Below are 18661 nucleotides of genomic sequence, written 5' to 3' on the forward strand. Positions count from 1 at the left end.
AAGTACCTGGCAAATAAGTCAGCTTGTGCTCTTAGAAAACACATAGACAAGTGAAAGAAAGCTAAACACTGTGTAAAAATAGCTACACAAAACTCATGGCAGGACTTTGGTATGAAAATAGAAAATAAATATCAAGAAGGTGGCAAGATATTCTGGAGGATGTTTAAGAAGTTCAGAAATGGAGGAAAGAGTGCTGTAAAAGTAAATAGAGATGATGAATGTGACATGAAAACAGGAGAAAAACACATCATTGAATTATAGAGTAATTAGTTCTAAACATTGCTAAATGAAACAAACAGCGATAACAGCACAGTGGTAAAAAACACTGACCAGGCATGCAGTCAGGAATACTTATCCATATTTGAAATAGAAAAACTCATCAAAAGCCTGAAATATGGAAAGGCAGCAGGAATATGTGATATTCGACCAGAAATGCTCAAGTATGGAGGTATAAAAGTCATACAGTAGCTGCACTACATAGTTCAGAAGGTCTGGACAGAGGGACGAATTCCATATGGTTGGAGTAGAGTTGTCATAGTACCCATTATAAAAAGGGAACTGAACTCAGTAGAGAAATACAGAGGTATTTCTCTACTGAGTGTTCCTGGTAAGATATACGAACGTATACTTGAGAAACGGGTTAGAAGGTTTGCAGAAGAGCTTGGTGAAGAACAAGCTGGATTCAGGCCAAATAGAGGCTGTCAGAATCAGATTTTCTCTTTACAACCGATTGTTGATAAATCATGGGAATATAACAAAGATCTATATTAAGTTTTGTAGATCTGGAAAAGGCATATGACAAGGTACCAAGAGAATAGTTATTCAATACGCTAGTTATATGGTGTCAATGGGACATTATATCAAGTAATACTTAATCTTTATTTGAGTTGTAAGTCAGCAGTTGGAAATGAAGGAAGTACAGGAAGATGGTTTAATGTTAAATCTGGTGTCAAACAAGGATGTACATTATCTCCTCTGTTATTCATCATCTATATGGATCACATTATGAAGGAACGTGGTGTTAAACCTCATATCAAAATTGGATGTGTTAATGCTTTATGCAGACGATCTTATACTTCTAAATAAATCTGCTACAAGTTTGCAAGATTCCCTGACTAAATTGAATAACTGTTGTAATAGATATGGTATGAAGGTCATAAAAAGACGAAGAAACTGAAAATAGGTAGAATTGTTGAAAATGTCAACTGTGTTGTGAACAGGGAACCTGTGGAATAAGTAAAACATTAGCTATTTAGACACGATTTATAGTGAAGATGGTAAAGGAAAGATGGAAATAGATAACAGAATCAACAAAGCTGTTAAGAAGTCAAATGAATAAATTTATATGGAATAAGAGAGAAATTAGCCAATACACTAAATTAGCTGTATATAAGACAGTGTTCAAACAATTTTAATTTATGGATCTGAGATTCAGAAGCAAATCACTTTACCAAAGACTAGAGGCCGCAGACATGAGAATCCTAAGAAAGCTTAGGGGCATGAATAGATGGCATCAATTGCAATATCATATTAAAAACGAGGATTTTAGGAAAGAACTTGACATTGTCAGCATCCAGCAATGTGTTATCAGAGCTAATCTCAGGTGGTATGGTCATTTAAACAGAATCGGAGAGGAAAGATTAGCAAAACAAGTGTTCTTTGCCAGGTTGGCAGTAAAAAGACCCAGAGGAAGATCAAGGTATTGGCGGATTGATACAGTAAAAAGTGCCTTAGAAGACAGAAATATAAGATCTGATAATATTGGAGTCTTCACAGGCAACAGATTGATTTTTCAGACTGGTATATACTCCTTGAGAGTATGTACCAGGAATTTAATGATAATGATAATAAAATCAGAGGAGACATGTTAATATGTACGGTGAAAGTTGCATAACATTAACTATGTTTTGGAACAAATAAAACAAACCAGTTAAATAGCATTTAAAAGTTTTACATGTTACACATGAAACTGATCTTTTTAGTATAAATATGCTAAATCTTTTTAGTATAAATATGCTAAATCTTTTTAGTATAAATATGCTAAAATCAATCATTTATACAATTATTTTGAACGGAGCTTCCCCATTTCTGTGGGAACATAAATATCCTATCACTATATTTTTGTATTTCTTTGGGTTAGTTTCATTTCTTATTGTTAAAGTAGTGTGTTGAATATTTTTGGCGCTAAATAAGTAAGTATAATGAATGTGTGTTTCTGCTTTATTTGCTTTAGGAACTATATTTTAAGCCCTTTTATCTACTAAGGAAAGTATCTTGTTTGATATTTACGTATCCGCTATCGTTTTTGTGAATAGCAATACCCTATAAGCGTATAAAGATCTAAAATGTAGCATGTTTAGTACGGTGTATTTATTGCACATTTTAGTATCCTTGTATTTGTTGCTAGTTAATGTTTAAATTAGTCTATTCTGAGTCGAGACTAAAGGTTTCGGTGTAGTGCGATAAATCCCCCCCCCCAACTTAATATACCATACTGTAGTGTGTGTGTGTGCTTTGAATCCACACAGAATATAATATTTTTAGCATATTTAAATTTAAGAATCTATTTAGGTAGTAAAGTCTGTTTAGCATAAAGCTGAAAACCGCACATCACCGATGTGCGGTTTCCACCTTAAATTACTACAAGTTTTTAATCCCAAATAAGTTATTACACTTGGGATTAAAAATATATTTCCGCACAGTTGCAATTTGAATTTGTCCTACAATTCCAATCGTGCAATATTAGTATGCAGTGGAGTTCATTTTACTTGTTGTGTGTCGCAAATTAAAATGTACATATTTTAATATTTGAGACATTCAGACTGAGTTTGTTTGACTGGAACCAATTTGGTACTTTTAGAAGATCAGCATTCACTATGGTTTGCATTTGTTCGTCTGTGTGTCCATAGAGAAAATTAGGACTGTGTTATCTGTAAAAGCATTTATTTTATGTTTATTTTAAATTTAGTTTACTTTTCAGTTTTAGATCCTTTCATATGAAGACAAGTTATTCTGTTTGATTTCTTTTCTTTTCATTAGTTAATAGTGTGTGTGTGTGTGTGTGTGTGTGTGTGTGTGTGTGTGTGTGTGTGTGTGTGTGTGTGTGTGTGTGTGTTTATTTCGCTTCATTAGCTAAGTTAATAGCACAAGGGTTCTGACCGGGCTGTCTCTTTTGTTCTCATATGGTGGAAGTTTTTTAATCTGCCAGATTAAAAAACTTCCACCATATGAGACCAGTTAACTCACCTTTACTTGCATTTATTAAAGGTTCCTTGCAAACAGTTGGAGGGTACATGGAAGCAGGGGTGCATTTACCATAAGGCGCAATCTGTGGCCTCACTCTCTATGGAGCCAGATTTCAAAACCTTACATTTGAAGAAGCATTTGAAAATTCGGGAAAAATATTCTTCTATACTGTCAATAAAGTTGAAAAACATAAAGTTGTCTTGTTCCTGTGCACTGATTTGAAGAATAAAAGACAGCAAATTTACTATTACTAAATGGATTCATTGCGAAGGCTGATCTCTGGCTATTTTAGGTTTGATTATTTTCGCACACGTGAAATTTTTTATTTCTAGGAAGAAACGCAATAAATGAATTGTGCAGCAATAAAGGATAAAATATCGCAGGACAGTAATGCTAATTGCGAGTAACACAGTACACGTAAAGACAAATGACACAAAGGTCGCTTTTACTTGATTGCTTTTACCTGAACTCAAGTAAAAGTAGATTTGTTCTTTTGAGGGCTCATAATTATGTTGCACCTAGGGCCTTCATAAGTATAAATGCGGACCTGGATTCCCCACTTCTTGGTAGTAATTTTCCATTGTGACTGTGAAAAATGCATGGACTAAAACGTTATGCGATCGAGGTGGGTGTCCTTCAACAGCAGTTTGTAGAATGACTATGATATAACGAGAACAAAAAATTTTAACAAATATGAATGATTTCTAATAATTAAATCAACATGGCTTACTTTTTTTTAATAATGTCACAAAATATTATATGCATATTTGTGTTTTTAAACCATTGTTATGATTCGCAGTGTCTGGATAAAGGCAGTCAATTAGGAAGATAGTTCAACGATCGAAGACGTGTGACAATAATTCACTTGGATGCACTAAAATACTTGCACTAGAAGCACTTGGATGCTATTAAATATGCCTAGAATGAACTTGTTGAGTTCAATATGAACGGAATTTGAATGAAAACTCGCATAATTGACGACTTTAAAGGATTTGAATCTACTTTGAAAAAAAGCAACGACTGTAGGTGAGCCGCAAATCGATTGTCTCCAGAAGTCCAAATAAAAAAATATAGATACAGATGAATTGCTGAACTCTCATGAAAAGGATTCTGTCATTGAAGAATTTATCTAAATTGAAGAGCAGGGAACTACCGAAGAAGAGATGTTGCGTAATATGTATAGTTCACCCACCGTTTGTAGGTCTATTCTTGTCATTTTGCCAAGAATAGTTGATTCATGCTGAAGGGGAGAAAGAAATGAAGGATGTACGAATTGGTCGCCAACATTCGAAATCACGTGTTTTCTTGTCTGTCGCTATACTAGTACTAACTTGATTTTTGTTGTCGCTTTTTTGCATTATTTTTTTTTAATTATTAATTTGTATGATGGATCCAGTGCAGTCAACAAGTTCTGTTGTTAAACGTTTCAGTAGTTCTTGCAAAAGAATATTGAATAATATGTTGACATTCTACGAAAAAGAATCGTCAGAAAGCCGTCTCCTTGTTCCCCTTTCTCAAGTCATAAAACGTGCAAGTGCAAATGCGGGCGTATTGGGGTCGACTGTTAAAAGAATTCATAGGGTATCAAAAGGTGAAAATAAACCAAAATTTAAATCTTCAAAAAAAAAAAAAAAAGCGCCAGAGAAAGAAAACCATCGAAACCGTAGCTTTGAATGATTTTGATGTAGACGTTATAAGAAGAACTATTCACGAATTTTGCGTGGTCGAGAAAAGAGTGCCAACTGTTCCGAAATTGATTTCTGTGCTTAAAGAAAAAATTAATTTTCCTTGGAAAAGAGAAACTTTAAGGAAAATACTTCATGAAATCGGATTTTGTTTTAAAAAGTCCCAGAATAAAAGGAAACTTATCATGGAGCGAGGTGACATTGTTTTATCTAGAACGCAGTATTTGAGAGCAATAAGACATTTCAGGGAGGAGAAAAGACCGATTGTGTATCTAGATGAAACTTGCATTGATAGTAATTTAACTTATGGAAAATGTTGGCAAGCTAAAGAAGATTATGGAGTGCTACAAACCGGAAATGCCTCGCGGCACATAATAATTTTGTGTGCGGGTGGAGAAATGTTTTTTTTTTTTTTACCGAATTCAAACTTACTACACAAAGCCAATTCAACTATTGGAGATTACCATGGGCAAATGAATTCTACGATCTTCGAAAAGTGGACAGAAGAAAAACTGATTCCAAACCTTCCTAAAAATGCTGTTGTTATAATTGATAACGCTTCATATCACTCTATTCGATTAAACAAAGTTCCAAATTGGTCTAATAAGAAGCAAGTTCTTATGGATTGGCTCTCTGCAAATAACATTTCTCATTCCCCAGATGTGCGACACATTGAATTGATTGAATTGCTTAATTTGGTCAAAGGAAACTCGCCCACAACTAAACTATTTAAATTCCACAAGATGCTTTTGAGCATCGTGTGGAATTTAAATAGGAGCATAAATAGGAATTTAAATAGGAGCATAGATTTCTAGCTTTGAGTTTACCACCATATCATTGCGATATTAATGCTATTGAGTATGTATGAGCAGAAGTGAAAAGTTTCATTCGCCATCGCAACGTAACTGGGGATATTGACATGTCGACACTTTTTAAGCTTTCAAAACAGGTGATTGAAAGTATTACAATTCAAAACTGGGGAAAATATTGCTCTCATGTCACCTCATTGGAAAATATGTATTGGGACAGAGACGGAATTATCGAAGAATTATGCGAACCTTTAGTGATCAGTTTAAGTGAAAGTGATGGCGATTCGGACACCGATTTAGATGACTCTGAAGATTAAAGGATTTGACAATGGTATTTTTTTCCAACATTTTTTTGCATGGGTTTGTTAAAAGAGTCACAACAAGTCATAAATAATTAATCTGTTTAGGACATTAAAGTGTCTCAGTTCTCTCAACTGTAAGTTTAGAATATCTATGTTCATTTGAAAAAAATTTTGTTTTTCTGTATAATTACTTTTATTTTATAGAAAACTTTCTTAAAAATAAACTTGGTTGAATTTTTGTTTTATTACTATTACTATTATTACGGGCAACTCCAGGGAGTCATTAGACTCATCGAGGGAGGCCGAAATCATATTCATCACAACTATTTGACATTCATACAATATCTATCATACCTCGCCTTAAACTCATTCACTGTCACAGAATCCACCACAGACTCAGGGAGCGCATTCCACTCATTCACTACTCTAAAAGTAAAGAACCCAGCTCTAACACCTTTACTAACCACACTTTTGCCCAGTTTCCATGGATGTCCCCTAGTCCTCCCACAACCAGCCCTGTTTTCAAAAATATCTTCTGAATTAATTTTATAGAAACCCTTCAGTAATTTGAATGTCTCAATCATATCTCCCCTCCTCCTCCTATCAACCAATTTTTGCAACCCATAAATCCTCAACCTGTTCTCATACGGTTCATTCCACAGACCTGCTATCATCTTGGTCACTCGCCTCTGGATCCTCTCCACCTCCTCCCCATCAAGAAGAAACCTAGGTGACCAAATCTGAGCACAGTAGTCTAGATGGGGTCTTATCAAGGCTCGATACAGAGGAACAATAACCTGCTTGTCTCTGCTTTTCAACGTATTCTTCAGCAACCAAGTGATTTGATGAGCTGATTTGGCCACTTTTGCAATGTGTCCCCTAAATTTCAATTTCTTATCTACCAATACTCCTAAATCTCGTGCCTTATCAATTTCCTGGAGCACGGTTCCACCAATGCAGTAAACTGCCGCCAATCTTTTCACCCCAAAATGCATAACCTTACATTTTGCCACATTAAACTAACATCCATTCTCCTTAGCCCAGACCTCCAATCTATCCAAATCATTCTGCAAAATTTGGACGTCATCTGCATTCACTATTGCCCTACCCAACTTCGCATCATCCGCAAACAAATGAACTGTTCCTCTCAGATCCTTTCCTATATCATTTATGAACAAATTAAACAGCAGTGGTCCAAGAACAGATCCTTGTGGCACACCACTAGTCACAGGCAGTCTTGTGGACTCTACTCCTGAGTAAACCACTCTCTGATATCTCTCCGTCAACCACCCTCCTATCCATCTCACCAGCCCTATGTCCATTCCCATATGCTGCAATTTACTGATTAGAATTCCATGTGGTATCCTGTCAAAGGCCTTGGCAAGATCCAGTAGAATCACCGTAAATCCATTACCCTTATCCAGTTCAGCCGTCACTGTGTTATAATACGTGAGCAAGTTACTGAGGCATGATCTACCCTTTACAAAACCATGCTGTCCCCGATACAGTATCCCATTTTCTTCTATCCAATCTTGTATTTTCCTCTTGACTATTTTCTCTAAGACCTTGATAATGATTCCTGTTATGCTGATTGGCCGGTAATTTTCAACAGCAGCCTTGGAACCACCTTTGTGCAGTGGAACTATTTTCCCCTCTTTCCACCCCCTTGGGACTGACCCAGTCCTGAGGCTCAAATTAAACAAAATGGTCAAGGGCACTGACAATTCTTTGGCCGCTTCACTTACGACACGAGCTGGTATACCATCCAATCCCACAGATGTATTGACATTGAGGTTCTGTAATAGACTAGTTACCTCTACTTCATTCATCACAATTCCAGTATAAGCTGTTGGTTCTTCCATTCCTGCAAAATCACCACCTGGATGATATACTCTTGCAAAGTGCTCGCTCAGTAATTCCATAATATCGACTGATTCGGTTACCTCCCTACCCTCAGCATTTTTTAAGATCATTCTACCATGAGCATTTTTCCTTTTACTTGCAACATATTGAAAAAACTGTTTGGGATTCTCTTTAGCCTGCATGGCCAATTTCCTTTCGTAATCTGCTTTTGCTTTTCTTACCACCCTTGTTACCATCCTGGCCTGAGCTTTATACTGTTCCTGCGCCTGATGGTCACCCTTCTCCTTAAATTCCCTCCACAATTGTTTCTTTTTTTGCAGCTCAAGCTTAATAGTGTTATTCATCCATTTAGCCCCTACTTGATTTATTATCGGACTCTTGGTATACAGTCAACCATTGCCTCCTGCATTTGAATGTCTCAATGCTATACCTTTTTTAATTTTATTAATACTCTACGTACATTTTTCCAACTGTTATACAAGCAAAATAGTTACACTTTAAAAACAGCAATGTTCGTAAAAGAAAAGCTAAATTTTCCGACCTGTAATAATAAACAAACTCATCCCAGAAGACAGATTGATTACCCTATTATCGGAATGGATTCTGATTTTTCTGACATGTGCAGAAGTGTCGAGGGATCTCTAATCGGCGGGCAAACTATACGTTACAATGGCTTACAGGACCATTTTTATTTCGGAAAACAAAACGGTAAAAAAATGGATAGTAATGATTCAGTTTTGAATAAATAAATTTTGACTAAAACGCGTGGTTTCTAAAGAAATGCGTAAATCCTTATAGTATGTTGCAGGATTTACTGTAAGGATTTAAACCACGCCTAAATGCCTTACAGTGCGTTTTAGTCAAAATTTATTTATTCAAAAAAATGAATCATTACTTTCCAATTTTTTTTTTTTTAACAAATTTTCCTGTAAGCGATTGTAACGTACATATTACGCAATCACTCTCCCTCGGGGAGTCTTTGGACTCCCTGGAGGTGTCAAAATAATAATAATAATAATATCTCTTCTTCGGTAGTTTCCTGCTCTGCCATTTCGATAAATTCTTCAATGACAGAATCCTTTTCACGAGAGTTCAACAATTCATCTGTGTCGTCATTTGGGACTTCTGGAGACAACCGATTTGCGGCTCATCTACAGTCGTTGCTTTTTTCAAAGTAGATTCAAACCCTTTCAAGTCTTCAATTATCCCAGTTTTTCATTCTAGGCATATTTAACGATTTTATAGCATCCAAGTGCTTCTAGTGCAAGTATTTTACAGGTAGGTGACGCTGCTGTTCCCGACAAACAGCTGTCGGCGTGGTGCTATGAAGAAAATAGAAATTTAGTTGATATAAAATATGTTGTGGGTTTTTGTATTTGTACTAAATTCAAAGTTTTAACAACTTAAACCAATGAATATTGCAGGAACGGACTGCTTAATAAACGCCTTGACAAGTCATTATATTGGTGCTGTATTGACAGCGGTATTGGCTATCGTAGTTACGTTCGTTCTGTATGCAGTAAGCAAGAGTAGATACTGTCGAAAGTCAAACTTAAAGAAGAGTAAAGCCTGTTTTAATAGCAAATATGCACCGCAGACGAAACAAAAGGTACGTTTATATATGGCGCTGAATAGAAAGATGAGACTATTTTTTTTTTGGGGGGGGGAAATGAACTGGTATATGTATATTCAGTTTTTTTTTTAATGCCAATCACACTCATGAAAGTTTCGAAACCCATAGCACGATATTAATGTCACTGGTGGATGAATGGTTAGATAATCCAGAAACCCTGCTCTAAAGGCCAGGGGCGAACTTTTTGAAGCTTCAAATAAGCAAGAATGCAATCTCACACCAGTAAATAAAAGTATCACCATCTGAAGAGTTACAAGTATCTACGTCACAGTAGTATCTGAATCCACAGCATATTAATAAAAAAGTGAAGACAACTACTTGGACAATGGTTAAATTGTGTTATGCGAAATTCTTTTGCAAAATATTACAGTTTTATTAGTATAAGTATTTGTATCAATGTGTAGTGGCTCAAAACTAGTTTCCAACATTAGTCATTACCGCAGGGTGGTTACATTATTATTATTTTTTTTATTATTATTATTATTGTTCCTGGAAACTCCAAGGAGTCGACAGACTCATCGAGGGAGGCCCTAACATCATGTCAAGAACAACTATTCAACATTCACACAGTATCTATCATACCTTGCCTTGAACTCATTCACGGTCATAGCACCCACAACAGACTCTGGAAGCTTATTCCACTCATTTACCACTCTCCAAGTAAAGAACCTAGCTCTAACACCCTTGTCAACCACGCTCTTGCCCAGCTTCCATGCATGGCCCCTAGTCCTCCCACCACCAGTCATATTTTCAAAAATATCTTCTGGATCAATCTTATAAAAACCCTTCAGTAATTTGAATGTCTCAATCATATCACCCCTCCTTCACCTATCGTCCAATTTCTGCAACCCACAAATCTTCAACCTATTCTCATAAGGTTCATTCCACAGACCTGCTATCATCTTGGTCACTCGTCTCTGGACCCTCTCCACTTCCTCCCCATCATGAAGAAACCCTGGTGCCCATAGCTGGGCACAGAAGTCCAGATGAGGTCTTATCAAGGCTCGATACAGAGGAACAACAACTTGTTCGTCTCTGCATGTTAAAGTATTTTTCAGAAGCCAAGTGATTTGGTGAGCTGTTTTAGTTACTTTTGCAATGTGCCCCCTAAACTTCAACTCCCTATCCACCAACACTCCCAAATCCCTGGCCTCATCAATCTCCTGGAGTATGGTTCCACCAATGCGATATACTGCTGCTATTCTTTTCACCCCAAAGTGCATAACCTTACACTTGCAAACGTAAGATCTATATAAGATGGATGGCTTGCATCCATATAAGATGGATGCACGCCATCCATCTTATATAGATCCTTTCGCCCATCAAACTCACTCCACACATCCACAAATTCCACACCACTCGTCATACATAACCCACGCATAAAGTCATTCACAATTATGGCCCTCCTTTTAAACATTTCACTGTCATACCGTGGCAAAAGACTAATCATTCTAACTCTCTCACTCTTTTCTTTTGCTACCTCAAACAATTCATTCAGGTCTTCTATCATTTCCATTTTATCTCCTTTCAAATCATTCGTACCTGCCACAACAATCATTTCTTTCACCCTTTCCTTTTGCTCTCTAATAGACTCAGTTACGTCCTTTATGGTCGCACCAGGTTGGTACGATTTTGTCAAATCCTCTACTAACACACCTCGTACTAACGAGTCTCCATACAGCACTCTATCCTTCATTTTGTTCATGTTCACATTCATACGTCTATTTTTCCTGTCATACCTTTTATTATTGGTTGGTTCATTCAGTCTACTTTTGTTCATGCACTCTAGCTGCTGTTTTGCTCTTTCTATCGCACTATTCAACAACGCGATCTCACTCAATGCATCTATCTCATCTTTTTTATTCTCTGAGAAACCATTTATTATGAATTATTAACAACATGCAATGTTACTGCACATAAAACAGTACCATTTATATGGATGTGACCATATCCAATTTTCTTGTATGAAATTAGATGTGGTTACATTGCTTTTGAAGGTGACCACATTAAGCATATACTGCTGAGTTTAGACCCAAAGAGCCTCTATAAGAATGTTTTCAACTGAGGGTGAGTAAGTCAACCTCATACAGCAGTGGCAGACATTTTTCATCCTGTAAAACAATCAATCCAGGCAGCAGAATGCACAAATTAAGAGTGGTATACATTGGCTTTACATCATTGGTTGCTTTGGACATAATTCCAAATAACTAAAACATTTCATTTATTGGTATTATGTGAACATTCATTCCCTGTTTTCCTTTATCATGATGTGGATCCATGGTGTTGTTTTAGGTAGGAGTAGGGGAAGGGTACTGACTTGTTGTGGTCTGTTACAATGTCAGCCCACTGTCTTGAACATTATCAGCATACTGACTAAGACCTCAAGCTTAAGAGTTTACCATATTCTGGGCCTGCTAGAGACATAATAATACTCTTACTGCACTATAAATAGTATCGATTCATTAAATAAATATTTTTCAGTAGAAGCATAAACTACATAATTATGCATCTTTGATAAAGTGTACTGCAGAGGTATGTCTTCACTATTATGCCATTAGAATGCCATCCCCAACAACTGAGGTTTGTCTTCCATACCCACAATTTCTTTTTATTCTAGCCACAAAACTGAAGAATTTTGCTTTGCTGCCTTTGTTTACTCTTCACTTCTGTGACTTTTGCCTTATACTTCTAATGCACTGAGTACCCTCCTCTTTACATCTTCTCCATAGCCATTATTTTCTTCTGCAGTTGCTGCATGACTCATCATTTCATATTAATCCTTTTCTTTCTAACTTTAGGAATACAATAGAGCAGTTAAAGCTCAGATGGCATTGACAATTCCTTTTGGTTAAAAAAGACAAAAAAGAATGGGTTCAAATTTCATCTAGGATTTGAGAAATCTTTATAAGGGCATTTTAGCTGAAGGTGAATTAATCAATATTATATGAAGGTGTCAGGTTTTTTGCCTTCTAGAATCTTGGAGTTTTCAGTAATACTGACTTTCATAGCCATAATTGCTTTCGCTGTAAATACGAAGTGACTTTCTATCTTCAGTTAATCTCAAACTTTTGGTACTGCTTATTTTCTCCCCTTCAGTTAATAGTGTCACAGTAGATCACTAATATGTTTCTTGAATTTGTTATACCCTTTGTTAACCATCTGCTCTACACATCTGTTTTCCTGGTATATTCATATACTCTGCATCGCCCTACCTTGCTTACCAAATTTCAAGACCTTGCACTTTGCAACATTAAATTGATAACTCCACTCATTTTCCTACTCACAGTTCATTCAGATCCTCCTGCAAGGCCACAACATCTACTCTATTTCTTATTTCAGTTAAGGCATCCTGCTGACTTATACTAGATTTATACTTACAGAAAACTATGCGAAGAGACATTTCAGTATGGAATGTGACTGGGATGCATCTCTCACAATGCTGTACCATGCTTAGCACTAAGTGATTCAGGAGTTTTTGAATCAAACTAGCTCACTCCTCCTTCAGGGCAAGGATGAGGCATTGTTTGTTTGTTTTCTGGAAGGTAATTTCAAGCAGCAATGCATCTACCTATTGTATCCCAAACATGCTTTATAGGGTTGAGATCTGGGGAGCATGCCGGCCACTCAATTTGATTGATATCCTTGGTTATCTCCACTGCTTATGCACAATGTGATATGCCACTGTCATACATAAAAATGAATTCTTTGCCTACAGCACCATGGAACAATTGAACATGGCTTTGAAGAACTTCATTGCAATATTGTTCACTAGTCATAGTTCTTTTTTCCAACACTTATAGCTCGGTGTGTCCATTAAGCTTAATGCCTCCCTACACCATGCCCCCAGCACTGCCGTATCTATCCCTTTCAAGGAAATTCTCATGATGGTAAGCAGTATCACTTTCATGCCAGATCAAGTGTTGTCTAGAATCAGAGGAAAGACTAAAATGACTCTCACCTGTAAAGAGTACATTAGCCCATTGGTGTGTTGTCCAATTTTTATGGATATAACACCTCTGAAAATGTGCTCTCTAATGAGCTGTGGATAAAGAGATGCAGACTACAGGCCTTCGGATATAGAAGCCTACTTGTTGTAGATGTCTTGCCACAGTTTGTTGAGATATCTACACAACTGTACTTGAATGGAGCTGACTTGCAATAGTGCATCAGTTATGTTTTGAAGCCTGTTATAACCAGAAATCTGTCTTCATGCTCCATGGTAGAGCAAGGATGACCTCTTAGCAGATGTCTGGATCACATTCCATTGGTTCGAAACGCTACCCAGAGCCTGGATACAATGCTATGTGCAATTCCAAACCCTCTGGCAACATCAGTAATTCTGCAGCCACTTTCAAGCTTTCCAATAATTCTTTCCCACATGAAATCATCTAGATGATGCCTTTGAGACATTACAAGACATCAAAGTTTGCAACTTATTCCTTCTCAAAAAGAGCTTCTTTCAAACACGATTTGCTTAGCATGGCCTTTTATACTGTTGAGCACTACCATGTGACCCTTTGTGCGCAATTCGAAAATTTGAATGTGTACTTGCTTTCTACTTGAAATCATCAGTTATGCGAATTGCCACAAGCTGATTTATCTGAGTTTGCAGTTGTAATAGAAATTGTGTTCGACCTTAGGTTTTGGACACCAGCGTAGATTAGTGAGTTAAATATCCTATTAACTATCAGCAAATTGTTTGTATGGGAGTGGTTTCCTGGCAGAAGAAGTGATATGCTGCAGGTAGTCTGTTTTGGGGCCATTATTGTTTGTTTAACTCACTTGTTAATGATATTAGTTAGGTCTGTCTAGAGATTTCCAGATGGTACAAAATCGAGAGAACTGTTGTGTAGAGAAGATGTGACCTTACAGGAGAATCTTCATAAACCTTGTATAAGTGAGTGGAACTGCAAGTTCAGTGTTGCAAAGTGTAATGCATGGTATTACAATTAGCAGGGAAATTTTGGAGATGAGGGATCTGAGAGTGGTGACAGGGACTAGAAGTTTAACAGTTACATAATAAATCATAATAGACAAAAAATTATATTTTGTTTTAATCCCTTTACCCGAGCATAACGAACAAAGTTTGCAAGCGACATATCTTCATGATAAGTCTACTTGTATGTAGAAGCTGCTAACTTCATATCAATTGCCTCAGTTTGGGTCACATTCCTAAAATCATGAAGACATCATATCAGATTATGGCAATGATGAGGAGCACCTTGACATATAGAAGTAGAGAGGTTATGGTTTCACTGTATAAGCAGAGATCACCATGTATGGATTACTGTACACATATTTGGCCACTTGTTATTCAAGGGGATGAGGAGTTGTTAGAGAAAATTCACTAAGGAGTGAATCACAAATCTCCAACATGTTGGACCAGCCTTGTGCGTGTGTGTGGTGGTGGGGGGGATAGATACGATTGAGAAATGCTTTTGTAAGGAATTGTTACCAGATCAATGTGGAAGAAATTTATCATGGAATGGAGGGAGAAGGAGTAGAACAAGGGGGCATCCTTGGAAGCTATATAAGGCAGGTATGTGAGGATTAGGCTCACTGCATGGAGAGCATTTGGTGATTGGAATGCAATGCCTGAGTGTGTGAGCAAGTGTGGAAATGGTGAATGAGTTTAAGGCATAGTTTATTGAGCTTTATGTGTGACATTGATATTTTCCATTGGGAGTCTTTTGTTTCCATGGGACTGGGATGTTAATAAGAACAGTAATATTTTTATATTGCATTAATGTGAAAGAGATTTTTCTTAGAATGGAGGAAGACAGGAGTAGAACAAGAGGTCATCCCTAGAAGCTGTATAAGGAAAGTATGCACGACCACAATAGAGAACAACCTAATTTTAAAAGCTGACAAAGGAAATACTACTGTTGTTTTGTATTCAAGTGATTATATAAACAAAATGATATACTAAATGATACCAACAGATTATTATTATTATTATTATTAAAATTATTAAACAAGACCTCATGGAGTCAAAGACTCATCTAGGAGGTCCTTTTATCTCACACACATCTCATCATACCGTGTCTTAAACACATTCAAACTCCTTGCAGATACCACACTCTCAGGCAAGGCATTTCAATCGCTCACAACTCTGCACGAAAAAAACCTGCCTCTCACTCCCCTACTCACACCCTCTTTATACAGTTTCCAGGGATGACCTCTGGTTCTCCCCTGATCTCCTACTACTCTCTGTAGAACTTCTCCACCATTGATCCTATAACAACCCCTTACCAACTTGTAGGTCTCTATCATATCTCCCCTCTTCCTTCTCTCCACTAGACTCTGCAAATTACATCTTTTCAATCTTTCCTCATACTCGACATTCCAGAGGTCAGAAACTACCTTAGTCAGTCACCTTTGGACCCTTTCCAACATCTCTTCATCCTTCTGAAAACCAGGTGACCAAATCTGGGCACAATAGTCCATGTGTGGCCTAATCAAAGCCTTATACAACGGAACAAGAATCTCCCTACACGTCAGTGTCCTCCGCATCATTCCCAGAAGTCTTTGTGTTGTCTTCACGATTTTGGCGATGTGTCCCCTAAATTTTAGATCCTTATCCGCTATCACCCCCAGATCTCTTATTTCCTCTACTTCCAACAATATATTCTCACCAAGCATAAATTCTGCATCCCATCTTTGTTTTCCAAATTTTAAAACCTTACATTTTGCAACATTGAACTCACACCCCCATTTGCTTGCCCAATCACTCAATTTATTCAAGTCTTCTTGCAAGGCCACAACATCTTCACTACTCTTTATGGTTCGTCCCAACTTTGCATCATCTGCAAACAACTGAATATCTCCATCCAAATCTTTGCCAATATCATTAATATACAAGTTAAATAGTAATGGCCCTAAAACCCCTGAGGCACTCTACTAGTGACTTTCCTTTTCCTGGATATTGCACCCCCCCCATACACAACTTGTTGATACCTATCAGATAGCCAGTCTCCAATCCAATGCACTAATCTAATATCCAACCCCATCTGCTCTAGTTTGACTATCAACTTATCATGAGGTACTCTATCAAAAGCTTTTGTGAAATCCAAGTATATTACTGTGTATCCTTCTCCTCTGTCCAAGGAAGCAGTCACTTTATTGTAATAAGTAAGTAGATTACTAAAACATGACCTCCCTTTAGCAAATCCATGCTGTCCATCAAAGATTATACCATTTTTGTCAACCCAACTCTGGATCCTAGTTCTCACAAGCTTCTCCAACAACTTAACCACAACACCTGACACACAGATAGGCCTATAGTTTGATGCTTGAGTTCGATCACCTCCTTTATGAAGTGGCACAATCTTGCTCTCCTTCCACTCTTTAGGGACTTGACCAAGTGCAAGACTCGTATTAAAAAAATATGTCAAGGCAGGTGTCAACTCTGTGGCACATTCCTTCAGAATACGCGGTGATATATTATCAAGTCCCACAGCCTTATTTACATCTAGTTTACTCAACTCCCCAAACACCTCTTGCTCACTTACAGTCAGTCTCTCCTCCCCATCATCAACTGCTCTTAATCTCTCCATGAAGTCACATTCACAAGATTGAAAGATCTTTATGAACTGCTCATTAAGTATCTCCACCACACATTCTGCAACAGCTGTCTTTATACCATTTCCTCCAATCAGTGTCATCCTTCCATAATCATTCTTTCTTTTGCTGGCTACATATCGAAAGAACTCATTAGGATTCTTTTTGGCTTCATTAGCTAACTGCTGTTCATACCTCTCTTTAGCTACTCTCACCAACCAAGTCGCCCTCCTTGCCTGGTCTTTGTAGACCTCATGAAATTGGTTACTTCCACTTCTCTTATGCTGCCTCCACAATGCCCTTTTTCTCTGTATTGCATGCTTAATCTCTTTATTCATCCATCTCACACCTACCTTATTTAACCTTCTCACCCATGGTATACATTTAGACATTGCATCTACTAAATATTTTTTGAAAATCCCCCAAGATGCATTGATCTCTTTTCCAGCTAACTCCTCATTCCGTGCTACACCTGCAAGCTGTCTCTTGAGCTCTTCATAATCACCCCCCTTGTAGTTCCACATATACCCTTTTTTCACAGGGGTCCTTGCACTGCTGGCAACCACCCAGGTAATCACCTCATGGTCACTTTCACCAATTGGTGGATGATTTGATACCTCATTGATAATTACATCCTCCGATGAGATGACCAAATCCAAGACCCTTAATCCTCATGTGCCCTCTGTTACATACTGTCTGAGGTAGTTATCCCTCAAAAACTCCAGAAACTCATTTTCTTTACTTCCAGTTGCTATCTCTTCATTCCAGTCTATATTGCCATAATTAAAATCACCCATAATGATCACCCTTTTCTTATTTGCTTGGCTTATTTGACTATACATTTCACTATCACCACCATCCACATTACCAGGTCTATAACAACATCCCACCAAGTATTTGATTCTATTCACCTCTATCTCACACCATACTGCCTCAAAACCACTGGCCCTATTTCCCTCTTGCATCTCTACCTTGTATGGACATAACTCTTTCTCTATCATCAATAGCACTCCCCCTCCCTTTTAACCCTTCTATCCTCACGAAACACATCATACCTTTCCATCTCTATTCCTGTCAGGATGTCATCCTCATCTAAGATACAGACAATTAGATATTTACTCAACTTGGACGATTATTAAAATAAATGATTTAATAAGAGATCTTTGTAACTGGCCCAGAGAACAAATTACTTCAAAACATTTGGTTATTCTGCATTTATGGTGGTCCAAAATCACAACATAAATATTCCACTCAGACCCATAATGAATACAAGATATTCTCCAAAATATTACCTCTGTAAATATCCAACCTGCTAGCATGGCATATTGGATAAATGTCATCTTATATAAAAAAGTAAGGATTTTATAAACAAACACAATAAGAAACATTAAACTTAATCCAACTGACATCCTGGTTATTGGAACATAAAAGGCTTATTCATTATTCAATATTCCAAGAGAAGAAACAATCTCAGTTTTAGAAAATATCTTCCCACATGATACTGTTAAAGTTTTCAGACATTGCTTAGGGAACAGTTTATTCAAATTGCAAGACTGCTATTTT

At 37.2% G+C, this 18661-nt stretch overlaps 1 protein-coding gene across 1 annotated transcript in view; it reads left to right on the forward strand.

The window, feature by feature from the left end:
* The first annotated feature begins 9316 nt into the window (after positions 1 to 9316).
* LOC150107930 (uncharacterized) overlaps positions 9317 to 18661 on the forward strand; it is a 47513-nt gene continuing 38168 nt past the window's right edge. Inside the window, exon 1 of the mRNA XM_090415380.1 lies at positions 9317 to 9514. Within this exon, the coding sequence (XP_090271506.1) occupies positions 9317 to 9514 (198 nt within the window). The remainder of the gene's footprint in view (positions 9515 to 18661) is intronic.

This window comes from Typopeltis vanoorti, chromosome 3 (genome assembly GCF_054136105.1).
Source record: "Typopeltis vanoorti isolate ZY-2024b chromosome 3, IOZ_Tvanoo_1.0, whole genome shotgun sequence".
Classification (NCBI taxonomy): Eukaryota; Metazoa; Arthropoda; class Arachnida; order Uropygi; family Thelyphonidae; genus Typopeltis; species Typopeltis vanoorti.